The sequence below is a fragment of the Stegodyphus dumicola genome, chromosome 6, assembly GCF_044657685.1.
Source record: "Stegodyphus dumicola isolate Sdum_Otavi_A_Nest chromosome 6, ASM4465768v1".
NCBI classification, from domain to species: domain Eukaryota; kingdom Metazoa; phylum Arthropoda; class Arachnida; order Araneae; family Eresidae; genus Stegodyphus; species Stegodyphus dumicola.
The window spans coordinates 103,518,806-103,534,127 of NC_140773.1; the positions used below are offsets into that span (position 1 = coordinate 103,518,806).

The 15,322-nt window shown below is 31.3% G+C and overlaps 1 protein-coding gene across 5 annotated transcripts in view; it reads left to right on the forward strand.

The window, feature by feature from the left end:
- Nucleotides 1-15,322, forward strand: part of fab1 (1-phosphatidylinositol 3-phosphate 5-kinase fab1) — a 150,432-nt gene that overhangs the window by 29,787 nt on the left and 105,323 nt on the right. For 4 of the 5 annotated variants that reach the window (XM_035371031.2, XM_085818746.1, XM_035371032.2 and 1 more), the window contains 3 exons: nt 3,772-4,003; nt 14,045-14,120; nt 14,230-14,384. In XM_035371031.2, coding sequence (XP_035226922.2) covers nt 3,772-4,003; nt 14,045-14,120; nt 14,230-14,384 — 463 coding nt within the window. Of the gene's footprint in view, nt 1-3,771; nt 4,004-14,044; nt 14,121-14,229; nt 14,385-15,322 lie in introns of those variants that run through there. The other variant, XM_085818749.1, reaches the window with a different exon arrangement.

Consider the following 15,322-nt stretch of genomic DNA (forward strand, 5'->3'; position numbering starts at 1 on the left):
CGTCCCACTGCGCGACAACGAGGCATAATGGTTTGGGGCGCTATTACCTACAATTCCAGGTCACCTCTAGTTCGTATTCAGGGCACTATGACGGCCCAACAATACTTGGATAATGTACTGTGGCCTGTGGCTATCCCCTACCATCAGGAGCTACCTAATGCAATTTTTAAGCAGGATAACGCCCGACCACACAGTGCTTGCATCTTCCAACATGCTCTGCAAGGTATACAGATGCTTCCCTGGCCACCATACTTTCCTGACCTGTCACCAATCAAACATGTGTTGGATGTGATTGGACGCCGTTTGCAGACTCTGCCCCTGCCTCGTTCAGAAGACTAACTGTGGCAAATTGTTGAAAAGGAATGGAGAGCCATCCCTCAGGACACCATCGCACTCTTATTGATTCTATGCCTAGACATGTTTCTTCGTGCATCGCTGTCCGCGGTGGTCCTACATCCTACTGAGCCGATGCCGTTCTCGCTCTGTATTCTGACTATCATTTTGAAATAAAGATCACTTATTGCTGCTTGCTGTCTCTGTCTTTTTCCCAAATTTCATCACTTTCTGACCACTCCTTCTTGATGTTGCATTTTTTAGTGTCAAGCTGTGTAAATTACAGCACAATAAGCATGTATAATTTTATTTGGAATTTTCAGCACTATGGTCCATTTAGCATGTTCCTGTAATCAAATTTCTTTTATCTGTATTTCAAAGAAATTCATTTTCTTTGTTTATCCTGCATTTGTACCACTGACAATTAAAATCAAATGTATTTAAAATTACTAATATTAATTATTGCATTCTTTAAATTGTTTTTAAATTTGTTTAAACTGCTAGGCTAATGAACTGTTATTTACAGAATAATTATATAATAAGAAACTAAGTAAGTCATAGCAGAAAATAAAAAAACAGAACTGTTTTAAGCATGATACTTTAATATTGTGCTGTGACAGAGTAGAAATTCAAAGGAACATGTACTAAAACTGCATTATTAACTCATTTTAGAATTTAAAGTGTTTGTATTTTATGCTGTGTACAGAAATAGTCTCAATTTTAGTTAATTAGTGTATGATAACTTCTACCAAAGAAATTTTATGAAGAAAAAATTTATCAGGTATTAATGGATAATGATTTTTCAGTACTATTCGGTTTTGAGGGCCGTAAAAAATCGCCAAACTATGGCTGATGCCAGTACTGCCAAAAATAATTGCGGCAACCCTAATGCAAGAAAGGAAGTATAATAGTAAATAACTATTTAAGATTGATGTTTTAATTTAGATGAAAGTTTAATTTCATATAATACTATTTTATTATTATAATTTATATAAAAAAGGCTAAATATGACTGAATGGAAGCATAAGAGTAAATAACTATTTCAAATCATTATTATAATTTAAAAAATTTTTAAACATAACTGAATGGATGCCTGCATCACTATTTCGCTACCGAGTTATCGCTAAAGCATAGTTTCATCTCATTGGTTGTTCAAACATAATTTTCTATAATGAATGATGCTTTTTCTTTGAAAAAATTCTCAGTAAAGTGCAGAATTGCCCACTTATTTGTTTGCCACTTTTTACAAGGGTCAAAACAATTGGATTTTTGTCAATTTTCTTTTACTTTTTAAGTGAAAATAAGTCGATGTGTACATAGAAAAAGTCAAGGGTATCTGCAGTGCCATTTTCATGCAATTCTGGGATTTTTTATTAAGTGAAAATGGGTCAATGTGTACATGGATACCAAGTATGTGCAATTCTTAAAAACACGTCAAGTAGTGGGTGATTCTGCACTTTACTCAAAATTCTATTGCAAACTTTTCATCACAGGCAATTCCCAAATTGTTAAATCCATGGGATATCAAAAAAGGAATTAAAAATAAAACTAGTATTTCAATGGAATCTTAAAGAATATAGAACTATATAAACTTACGCAATCTGAAATCAGCGCATACGCTAGATTTGGCACTCTGTTAAATGGGCACATTTGCGCATACATTTTCGCTGCAATTTTTTTACATTCTGGAATAGTACCATTTTATTTAATTAAATAATAATAATTTATAAGGTATTTCTCCCACATTCTTGGCGAGCTTTCGTGGTGTAGTGGTCAGCACACTCAGCGTGTATTTGAGAGGTCGACGGTTCAATTCCCGGCGAAAGTGTTGCTAATTTTTCATCTTGTCTGCTTCTAAAAATACCTAATGTCTCTAAAAATTAGTTAAATAATAATTAATTTTGTAATAATCAACTATTTAATTTTTAAATTATTAATGATTTTAATAGACATTTTATTTATTTCTTTACTTTTGTTCCTCTTTGCTGATAGTCTTCCGTAGGGCTCCGGCATTTCTAATTTTAGAAATTATGCCCTAGCATCAGTACAAACTTTCTAAAAATTTCTGAGTGCCTTAAACCTCTGACTGCTGAATTTGTGGACCGAAATCGCTTCAAAAATTGCTCATTTACTGCTTATTACAAATTCTTAAATTTCGTGATAAAATGCTTTACTCCATTTTGCTACTGTCTTAAAAATGGTACAGTACAAAGTCTGTAATCCAGACATCCATTATCCGGACCTCAAAGCCACAAACTTTACGCATGCGCATAATGTATGCTTTACGCATGCGCGCATTGAAAAAAATGTTTAATAAAGTAAACAAATAAATATTAACCTTTTTTTTTTTTTTTTGGTAAATTTTGATACTCTTTACATCGTAATTGCTCTTTTTTTTATAAATTATGATTTCATGTTTTTAATTTTATAATTTCTGCATGCCATCCTACCAAATTTAAATTGATGATCTATAATCCGGAAAAAAAAAAAACCCTAATCTGGAATCGCGAAGTCAAAAGAATTGGATTTTTGTCAATTTTCTTTGTCTTTTTAAGTGAAAATATATCGATGTGTACATAGGTAAAGTCAAGGGTGCGCACAGTGCCTTTTTTGTGCAATTCTGGGTTTTTTTTTGTTTTTTTTTTTTTTTTTTTTTTTTTTTTTTAAGTGAAAATAGGTTGATGTGTACATGGATACCGAGTATGTGCTATTCTTAAAAACGCGTCAAGCAGTGGGGGATTCTGCACTTTACCCAAAATTCTATTCCTACTTTTTGTCATGGGCAATTCCCTAATTGTCAAATCCATAAGATATCAAAAAGAATTTAAAATCCAAAAAGGATTTAAAAATTAAACTAGTATTTCAGTGGCGTCTTAAGAAGTATAAAACTATATAAACTTACGCAATCTGAAACCAGCGCTGTTAAATGGGCGCGTTTGCTAGATTTAACGCTTTTGCGCATACATTTTTGCTGCAATTTTTTTACGGTCCTCAAAACAGAATAGTACCAATTTTTCTAATGTCTTGAATATAAGTGATAAATTTTAACTTTCATTGTTAAGACAAAAGATGAAATTATATGTAACTTACCATTTGTGCCATTGGCTTATAAAACTGGGGTTATATTATATTATTGAATAAACCAAATTTTGGAGAAAATAGTACTGTTTAAATTTTTAATATTTATAGTATATGTGTATGTATGTATATCACACATATATGTAAAGAGTAAATTATGTATAAATTTTTATTTTTTGACATAGATAACTATCTAATCATAAAGAAAAATTGCATAAAACTTTGAACTGAAAACATCATAATTCACAATCCATTCCATTTTTATGCATATTAATTTCACAGAAAATTTCATGACTTTAATTTTTTTTATTTCTAATTATTAATGGGTGTGTGAGTGTATATATATAAAACTTTCAACAGATGACCTAAGAGTTTGCTCCTATTGCTGTGATATGGTATTATCGTGTGTAAGATCCTTATATTCTGTGCCTCGAACTGATGAAGACACTCCGTCTTTCCATGAGAACCAACCACAGAAGCGTAGTACTGACTTTTCATCAGAAACATTAACAAGTCCCCTAGGTGTTATGTCGCCTGCCAGAAGAAAAAGCTCTGTTGTGGGTTTTCGAGAAGAAGATATAGCTAGAGCAAAGTAATTTTCATGATTTATATAAATAATCTCATAATAATCTTTTACACTTTTATTAGAAAGTTTCCATAACTTTTTAACTTCTGTGAATTATAATTCATTAAGTCATTTCCTGTTAACTCTTGTTACTTTTAACCTTAATTCATTGTTGAAAAAATTTTGAACTCTAAAAATGCTCTTTCATTATTACATCACAGTGTTCATTTTAATACAATTCATGATATTCAATTAATTTGCACAACTGAATTGTGAATTTGAACTGTGTCTTTACACTTATATCTATATCTTTTCATTGAACATGCAGAAAACATTTTTAAAGGTTTCAACAGCCTGAAAATTTTGCAAGCCATATAGCTTAAAGATACTGAAAACGTTTAGAAAAAAATAGGTGTTCAGTGGATACATGAAATTTATGGGAGGTATTAGTCTACATTTATAATCATAGAGGTGTGTGTCATTTTGTAAATCTTGGCAGCTGTGTAGTAAATTGCAGCAAAGGTAAATCATTATATTCTCTGGAAGTTATGTGAAATAGATTTAGAAATGCTACCAAGAAATTGGATCCAGGTATATAAGTGTGGAAAAAAATCAAAAAAGTTAAATGGAGAGCCTGCTCTGAAAATTACAAGAAAAGTACAGGAAAGTATGCATAAACATATAACATTGTTTAAAATATTCTCTCAGGTCTCCTTAAGCATCTCTCTCATGATAGAGAAGGTGCTAAAGACTATCAGCTATGTGTGATGTCTACCACATTCAGCACTTCCTTTGTGTTTGCAAAGTGCCTCTCATGGAGCAGTGTCATCACTTTCAAAGCAAAGTCGCATTTGTTCAATTCAATAAGTTGTTTCCCCCCCCCTTCCTTTTTTCAAACCTCTTACTGTATCTGCTCTGAATGTTTCATCACAAGATCTACAGTATGCACTGTGTTATCATGGAAGATTGACATTATGCGGAAGTGCTGGACGTTTTACCTAAGTTGCACAACACAGATAGTGCAGCAAAAATCTGTCATACTGGGCATTCAGTCTGAATTTTATGAGCAAAATGAATTGAAAAACACTCATTTTCAGATACTAAAATAAATGATCATGGGCTTAGGATATGATAGATTCTGTCTAACATCATATAATGATGATGCCATTTGTTTGAGTGATTTCTCAGTTCATGTTTATATACTTTTGCTTATGTGCCATCAGCACATTAGGGATCGTATTCCGGGCCTGTGGCACTGCTGCGCGATACGATACATTACTGCCACCAGGCAAATATAGTATATGCATACCTGTAATAAAAAATTCTATTGCAAATTTTAATCATTATTCTTTTTCTTCTGTAAAATTTTTCAAACCGAGCCAAGGTGATTGCGCTAATATATACCATATTTTGTCAATCTTTTTTATTCTTAAAAAATTATTTTACATCTTCTTGTAATGATTAGAAAATAGACCATAATGAAGTGCATATTAATCCACTTGCATGATAAGCTTTACTATATTTAAATTTCATTAGTATATGGTTAATGTTTGATAAAATTCTGCTATTATTTGTTTTCAGTGGCAATTATAAAGCTCAATGTCTTCTCAAATATTGCTGTTGTATCTCTGAACATGCACTGGATTTTTGGTACTTTTCTGTCAACAGGATGCCAAACATAAACTTAAGTACAAAATGTTCGCAACCCTAATTATACATAAAGCTTCTTGGGGGGAAAAAATGTGTTAGAACAGTAATGTATCATATAATATACGTAATGTTTAATATACGTAATGCTTACATGGAGAGTGATCACTGTGTATATGGGAAGAATTTTTATTCTTTTCATGTACACAGCAATCTGATTGTACTTTAAAAAAAGTAAAGAAATCAAACAATTGCATAAATTCAGCAGTGTGCAATGTCTTAGTATTGCGCACCTTAAGCATTGCACAGTTGTTATTGACACTAAATAGGCTACCATATTTGGTGCACATTTGGCAAATAGAATCCCGTGAACATGCTCATTACTAAAGCTGGTACTTCCTTGTATAATATGGTGCATCCATTAACACACATAAAAATGGAAAGACCTTGTTAGTAGAGGTGTCATTGAAGCCATGGACTAAATTTAGATTGTTTTAAAGTTAACAGAAAAATTTTAATAAATGTAATAAATACTTTGAATTTCCCTAACTGACCGCAGGCTAGAAAATTAAAGAATTTTTGGTCTCCTGGCTGAAAAGATTTTTTGACCTCGCCAACATTCATATTACACAATGTATTACAATTTATGTTAATAACAATTATCAATACAGTGTAAGTCACATATTACAGAGATGACATGTCTAATCCGATAGTTAAATATTCAAGAATTTTACATTTCATATATAAACTAAACTTCAGTTTAAGTTACAATTCAGCTATATTTAACCATATTTTTCATTAATTGTAGAGTAACAGATATTACTTGATCTGTGTGTTTAAACTTTAACAATCAAAACAAATTAAGAGTATAATTCTGATTCTTTAGAATATATACATTCCATTAGACTTAAGATAATAGATTCTTCTCGATTAGTTTGTACGAGCTTGAACAGCACATCTTATGACAGTACTTGTGAAAACAATTTAAGTCTTTTAGCATTCATGCCTGGACATTCTATAATCATATGTAAAGCATCTGCCATTGTATTACCACAAATACAAGAGCATTTATTCTTTTCAAGTTGAATCTATTTAAATACAGGGTTATTCAAAAAGAAAGAGCGGATTGCAAACATGTATTTCTTCCAAACTGAAAAAGATAGAAACATGATTCTAACGTTAATGGATAGAGAAAAGTGTACAATTTAGTACGGATAAAAGTTCCAATCATGGCCACATTGGCCCTGTTGTTTGTTCTGGTATTATTTGTCAGTTGGTAGTCTGTAGTGAAATGGCCGCAACACCACAGCAGAAGTCTTTTTGTGTTCTACAATTGGCAAAACTAGAGTTCATTTTTGCTGTTCAATGAGCATTTCGGCGTCAATTTAATAAACAACCACCGCGTCATAAGCAAATTTACGAGTGGCATCGAAAATTCGTAGAAGGTGGTTGCGTCTAAAGCACGGGACGTCCACATACATCGAATGAGAATGTCGAGCGTGTTCGTACACTTTACGAAAGGAGCCCAAAGAAATTCACATCCCGAGCAAGCAAAGAACTTATAAATTCTCAACCAACGGTATGGTGAGTTCTAAAACATCGTCTGCACATGAAGCATTACAAACTGCAGTTATTGAATGCATACGATAATTGTAAACTTTTCTCTATCCATTAACATTAGAATCATGTTTCTATCTTTTGTAGTTTGGAAGAAATAAATGTTTGAAATCTGCTCTTTCTTTTTGAATAACCCTGTATTTTGAAACACTGTGTGATTTGTGTAAACTTTGTTCAGGAAAAACTATAAAAAATGTCTCTTTTCTGAAACTTTAGAGAAGAATTAAAAGGAATATAAAAAGTTCCTGCATCATCTTCAGTCCACCTTTCTTGTCAGATTTCCATTCTTTTTCCCTTGGCCAATAAAGTTTGGAAACACATACAGTTATGCATTCAGTTATAAAGTAAGTTTGTGGATTTGCTTATTTATCAGATTTTTCATTTCCAATGGCTTCCTGGTGCCCTTGGATCCAATGAAAGCTCGTTTTCATTTTTGGAAGTACATTTTTAATTTCTATAATATTAATGTTTAAAATGTTATATTTCTGTATTGATTTTAACACAGCTTGATTATCTAAACAGAGATTTGCCCTTATTTTATTATGTTTGATCCATTGTAAAACTTTAACTAAAGGCATTGTTTTGCCTGGTAGACTGAATATCTTCTATGTAGTGAAGAAGACCATCCATCTTTATATATGCCATCGTGATAAATACAGAATCCTGCCTCGATGCCATCATCATTTTTTGAACTGTCCGAATATAGCTCAAAACCTCTATTCTTAGGAGAGCGTAAATCCCAACAGCGCTTTCAATGTCCAACTCTATAGCTAGTGGAATCATGCATACTAAGATTTGAAGGGACAAAGTAGATACTTAGTAGTAGTAGACAAAGTAGGACAAAGTAGATATTATAGCACTTTGTCATTGCTAATAAAGCTATTCTTTGAATACCATTTACTTTTTTGCTTTTTTTGACTGTGGGTGATTTCAGTTAAGCTGGACTAGCATAAACTGCTAGTCCTGCTATTGCTGTTTTGTATAATTCTTTAATGACCATTTTTAGAAAGCCCAGTCATGATAATTATTTTATTAACAGTCTTGCTTGTCTTTGCTTTTAAGTAATCCATATGAGGTAGCCATATTAACTTTTCATCAGTGATTAATTATTCCAATATATTTAATCACTTTTTTCTATTTATAGTTTACTCATCTTAATTGCCATAGCTGTTAATGCCATTCCACTCTTTTAACTTGTTATAAACATCAAACTTGATTTCTCTGAAGAGAATTCTGATTTACACCTTTGTGCCAATTCTTGCAATTTTATCAGTTTTGTTTTTCTTTCCCCTCTATTTTGAACTTGTACATGTGTACTGTCAGTTATTATGAATAGTGCATCATCTGCATAAGCTTATTTATGTATGCCATCGCCATGCTCCAATTCTAAAGTGGAGTTCGTAACAATGTTGAAGAACAGAGACCCAGTACAACCTTGTACACAACCTTTCTCTTAAGATCTATCGAACATTTTATTATTCATTTCGAATAGTATGTATCTTCCTATCTTTCAACATATCTACAGTTGTCTTATATATGTTTACTGGACAGCCATACTTCTTCACTTGCATAAGAAAGAACCGCCACCAGATGTTATTGAATGCAATTCTCTGCACTGAATGTCCAGAGATATAATATTTGTATATCTTTTATTCCTTCTATTTTCTTCAAATACTATAATCTTTTGACGTGCAGACTGAAGTTAATCCATATTGTAAATGGCTAAGTTTGTTATTTGAATATATCTAAAAGTAACTTAACCTTGTGGTGATCAACTTATCATAAACTTTACTCCCAGCTCTTAATAGACAAATTGGCCTGTATTTTTCTCATAAATCTTCATCCCATGTACACTTTTGAAAGCATCTTCTTTCTGCATTAACTTCATTTTTCATAATTGACAGTGTGCAATGCTGTGGTCCACCAGGGTACTCCTTTTATGTTGTTTTGTTATATTATTATTTGTAGAGCTAGAAATGTTATCACAAATCTCCTGAATCCTCTTTTTCCATTTTTCTATTAGTTTGTTTAGGTCCACCACATCTATTACTATTCTAGGATTTATTTCAAAGAAGAACTTTGTAAATTTTTCCTTTAAACTGAGCCAGTATATTTTTTTAACATGTACTGCCCTCTCAACCTAGGAAAAAACTTTGTTCAGCTAATTTCAAAAGTAAAATAGTAATGATTGCTACATGTTTCACAATTTAAGACCAGTCCTTTATACATACCATGTTTGAGGGAGAGCGAGTAACTGTGACATCAATACAAATAGAACCCCAACTACAACAGTAAGTCGGAAGACTGCCTGAATCATTATCCACATATAATCCATTAGAGATTGTAAACTCTTTTAGCAGACAACCACGTGTGTCTTCAAATGGTGAATCCCGCAGTTCACTCTTTGCATTGAAATCGCCTAAAATCAGCATTTCATTATTATTAATGAGGAAGCCTTCTAGCTCTCTCAGCAGTTCTGTCATTTCAGGGAAGTCCACAACCAGAGAACTATAACAATTCATAATTGTAAATCATTTTTGTTTCAGTTCCATATATGCTACAGTCAAATTTTTTGTGGTATAATTATTTATTAAATTTAAGTTCAGATTTTGAACTACTGTAGCCACTTGAGGTACTGAGTCAATATAATAAATAAAGTAAAGAGGAAATCTGGAATGTTTCCCATCTATACGAAATGGTTCATTAACAAATGCCAAATCATATTTTTGTAGTTCTGTTTTTAGATGTGCTATAGCAGCTTGAGAGCATGCTAAGTTAATCTGAATAGCTGTTATTTGATTCCTGGCAGAATTATTATGCATAAATAATTCTTTTCCTTATAGTTCACCTATTTCTATCTGTCTTGAAGGACAGATTTTTGAAAAGCTTCAATGGTTAGAATCAAATTTTTGGATATTACTGGCATTTCTTTCAGCACAATTTATACACTTATAGTTTTGATTTTTTACAACTCTTAAAGTTATGACAAATTTATTGGCCGTGGGCCTCTTCTGTCTGACAATTTCTTGAAGTGTGTCCATATTGGCAACCTTTATAGCATTGCATAAGTCTTATACATTCCTTTAAACTATTCCCAATTCAGATGGAGTTTCCTAATTTTCATGAAGTTTTTAAATGCTTCTGGTGAAGTTTCTAGTACCCAGTGATTTGTTTCCATTTGCTTTATTGGAAACTTTGTTAATAGAATTCTCTGACTTGTTTCTATCATAAGGCCTTAAGACCTTGTTCAATGTATTTAATTGCAATTTTCAACTTTATTTTATCAGTGCTTTGCAGAAGTTTCTTTTCAATATTTCCTTGTTTGTCCCCTTCTAATGTGGGGTGAAGAATAACAATATGCTGTTTTGCACTCTTTTTCTTTACCTCAGAATGGCCCCATGCGAGATATTTAGCTATATCTGCATAAGTCTCTGTCCCTTTTTTCTGACACTTGTAGTTTACGGAGTCTTTCCATCTCAATACATTGTTCAGTTAGTAGAGATTAAACATCAATTGAAATTGATGTCAAATATTGCAGCAATTCCTTTGTTTGCACCTAAAGATTTATTTATAAGAATAATTTTGAAGTTCACTAAGTAAGCTTGAGCCTCTCTTAGCACATCTTTTGAGTCCATTTGAGTTGTATTTCATGCCTAAATTTGCTATTTTGGCCACATGTTATTGGCCGATGTGGTTCACACCAGGTCAGCAGTAGTAGATTGATCTAGCTGAGGCTTTCAACCCTCATACAAGGGAGCCCCTGACCACATCAAGGTGCTTGCACTCAAAATGGGAATGATTGCTGGTTTATCAATTAAACTTGAAAAAAAAATCTCATAATCACTTTTAATCATTTTAAACTCGCACTGCAATCTCCCGGGCTTCATCAATTAACCCTCTGACTGCTCAATATGTGGACCGAAATCGCTTCCAATTTTTTTTTTTTTTTTTTTTTTTTTTTTTTTTTTACATATTTTAAATCTATATATATTGGAGAATTGAAAAATGCACTTTTTTTTTTTTTTTTTTTTTTTTTTTTTTTTTTTTTTTTTTCTAGAAAATATTTTTTATATAGATTTTTATCATGAGAATTTAAGTTTCCAGAAAAACCAATTTCATATATTATCACCAAAAAAAAGTGTTTTTTAAATAAATTTCAGTCGAATTACAGTTAATTTCTATTTATTGCATAATATAAAAAAGTAAACATGTATCAAGTTTAAGAAAATATAAAGCGCTGAGAGAAAAATACCTTAGAAATGCAGTTTAATATGATAGAGTTCAAAACAGAGTTCAATGCAAAGTCCAACTTCACAGTCTTTGCACCAGATTCAATAAATCTAATTAATAATCACTCTAATCAATAAATCTAATTAATAATTCAATAATTTAATTAAATAATCAAGATAATCGCTGAACGTTTTCTAGCAGCCATTTCTGTAAGAAAAAAAGTGGCAAAAAGTGAAGTTTGAGCGCTAATACCACGTACCTTCAAATGCCGCAATTTAGTGGGCAACTAACGATATCCGTTGGCCAAAACGTAACCTAAACGCCTAATACTGTATATAATTTATTTCAATGGTTAAACGGGGAAAAAAACGTTATGCGCACCTCAATAAAGGAAGAAAAACATATGCCTGCTCAAATCGCGGGATGAGCAAATTTTGTTGCGTTTGAGTTGCCCGTGGAAATCGTTGGATGATCAGCCAGAGGGTTAACACCTTCAAGACCTTGCCTGCATTTTTATGCTTTTAAAATGTCTGTCATTCTATTATTTAAATATAGATATAACAGATTACTTTAAGCAGAGTGAATAAACGCATATAAAATAAATTCACACAAATATACTTGTAGTTGGCATGTAAAAAAAAATTTTTGCTTTCTGTGCCAACTGTGAGATAACTTGGAAGTCTATAAGCCATGCTTACCCATTCTGTGCATTCATGCAGAACTCCTGCACATGTGATACACTTATTATGTTGTGATTTTTAAGAAGACACCACAAACAAGTTAATTTTCCTCAAATTAATCATAATATATCAAGAACAAATTGCATTGTGTTTTATATACCAAAATAACCACGTGTTGATGACTGGTGAAAGAGTCATGAAAAATAGATAAGGCAACATGAAATAATAACATACACATTTTTCCTTAAAATAAATCAGTTTTTATATTTTTAAAGGCTAACATTTTTATAAATACAACATTATTAGATCTCTAGCTCCTGGGAGAAAGGTAACCTGTTACACTGCTTTTACAAATTATTGCATAGTCCAATTTTCATTAAAAAAATATATTAATTTCTTAACATGCTTTCTGCTATGGACCAAATAATATATGAAATGTAATTAAATTCACAAGAGATACACTGTCTCGTAAATTTCCACATTTTATATTCTTCCATAGGAACAGAATAAATTTACGATACTTAATTCACAAAGAACCTCTTGCTACCATAATTATTATGTAATATTTTAAAATTAAAAATACTTAAGTTTACATATTTGTAACTGCTACTGGAAGCAGAAAAATTTTCTCTTCAATTTAAAAATGCTTTCAAGTCAATAGCTAAATTGGACTTATAGCAATTTATTTAACAAATTTATTTTACAATCAACATACTACAGTAAAATATGAGATGTCGTTTATTCCAAGGTTCCCATTTTGGAAAATATGCTGTTAATCTTTTTGCAAGCCTGTGAGCGTCACCCTTCCATTTTGCAACTAGAATTGTCAGCCGATCGGCTTTATCCCCATTAACTAAATATGTATCTGCCTCCACCTTTGTCTGAAGTGCTGAGAGATTTATCCATGAACACTTTTCATCTTGTGCTCCTGAATGCTACTTCGGACTGAAGAGTGATTCCAGAATTTCCAGTTTCCTTCCCCGTTGATGATTACTAGTATCCCACTGATAGACACTAGCTGTAGTTTTCTCTAGTTTTCGCTTGTTCCTCCTCTTCGGTTCATGTCAGGCGAGGCTGCGGGCAGTTGCTTCTGAATTTTTGAATTAATATCTCAAATAAGTGATTTCTTATGTGAATTATTTTGTAATATTTAACTTTGTCATCAATATTGTTTTGCAAAAGGCAGTTAATAATGTTAAATTAATTAACTAAATGAAGTGCAATAGTACTTAGTTAAAATTAAGTTAATTTAGTTAATTCAGTTATTAATATGTAAACTTAAATTAAGTATTTTTAATTTCAAAATATAGCGTGAGTATTTAACCAATTCCATTGCCTTCCAACAGCGAGTTCAGAAAAAAATGAGTGATATGAACATACTTACATCTTAAGTACAAAAACCCCAATTAAATTAAAACAAATTAGCACAGAGATTAAATAAAAATACACACTGTGTATCATAATTTGGAATATAAATAGATTAATTTTTTGATAAGTCATAAATTACTTAATTATCTTAATTTTGCTACACGACATACTATTTTCCATTAATCTTACATTACATAATCTTGCAAATCACTGAACAAGAATTTGAGCAGTCCATTTATAACATTTCTTAAGTGAATAAAGCAGCAAAAAAAAAAAAAAAAAAAAAATGGGGGGGTTCTAAATATTTAGTTATTATATCTACATTTTAAGAAATAAATGATCCATTTCAGCATACCAAGTATTATTAGTCTCTTCCTGCATGCAAAACACTGAAACATAGCATGCATTTGCTACAGCAGTACTCATATTCAGTGATTTTGTTTAATTGTTATTAATTATCTTTATATATTGTACAAATCAAAAGGTTATTTGTTTGATATATCTGTACATGCTATATAATTTCTAGGTCTTTTAAGTCCGCTTTAAGCAATATGACTTACAGAGAACGCCAGAGTGTTCAAAAAAATGATGGAACGTTAATGGTTTGTATTCATTAAATATTGTAACTTCTGTAATTAGTTACATTTATTTTTGTTAATGTTCTCTTTTATGTAGGACATAGTTAAATGTGACATGTTCTCTTTTATGTAGGACAGAGCATACCTAAAAGATCTTATGAATGAACTTATAACTTCTGTACACAGCATTTCTTTATGGAAGCAAGAATACAAAGATCATTACACAAAAGTTGTTTTAGGTTGTGACATTGTTGACTGGTTGATGGCTCATAACAGCAGTTTGACAAGGTATGTTGTCACATATAGTCAAATTTTATTTTTGTAAATTTTCGTTTCCTATCTGAGGAATTCATTTTCAACATACACTGTAGTTGACCTTAGAGAGCATGGATTTCAACTACACAGCTATTTTTATATGTAGAATTCTTTCATTGAATATATGTATGGGAAATATTTTTGGGTTTTGCAACAATAAGTTTCAAACTGTGTAATATAGTACAATACTGAAAAAAATTAAGAAAAATATGGTTGTATCATGATTTTATATAGTGCCTATTCTATTATTTACCTCTGTAAAATATAGGTAAATATATTTTAAAAACTTCTAGGTTTGCATGTCTAGTTGCATCATATAATTTCATACTGATTAAAAGCAGTAAAAAATAGTTAATATAACAAATAGAGTTTTAGGTAACACTTGAATTCTCCATATCATTTGTATGTTCTTCATAATTTCTTAGAATTATTTTCTTTTCTCTAGCTTATTTTATTGTAAGATTACAGTGTTTAGTACATATAGCAGGGAAAATATGTACTGATTACTGTATATGTTATCACTTAAGTTTCAACGTGTTAAAAGTTAAATAGGCAACAACGTGTTAAAACTAAGGAGAATCAAAAGTTGCATGTAAATTTTCAACATTGCAAGGTGCTGATGTTCTTAACCCTTGCTTTGTTCAAAGATCAACTGTGTTGTATTTTTCTTCAATTACTTTAGTTCATACTGTTTTAATGTATTGTTAGTAAATAAAGTTTCTTTTGATGAAATTATGATGATATCTCAGAGCAATATTATATAATATGTTTGTTTAAAAAAATGGTGGAATTTTATTTAGTGACTACTTTTCACTGGCAGTTAAAAACATATATTTAAAGATATCTTATTTGAATATAAAAAATTTTAACGCAGTGCAGTATTGGATGTTTATAATGTATGTGGTAGTTCT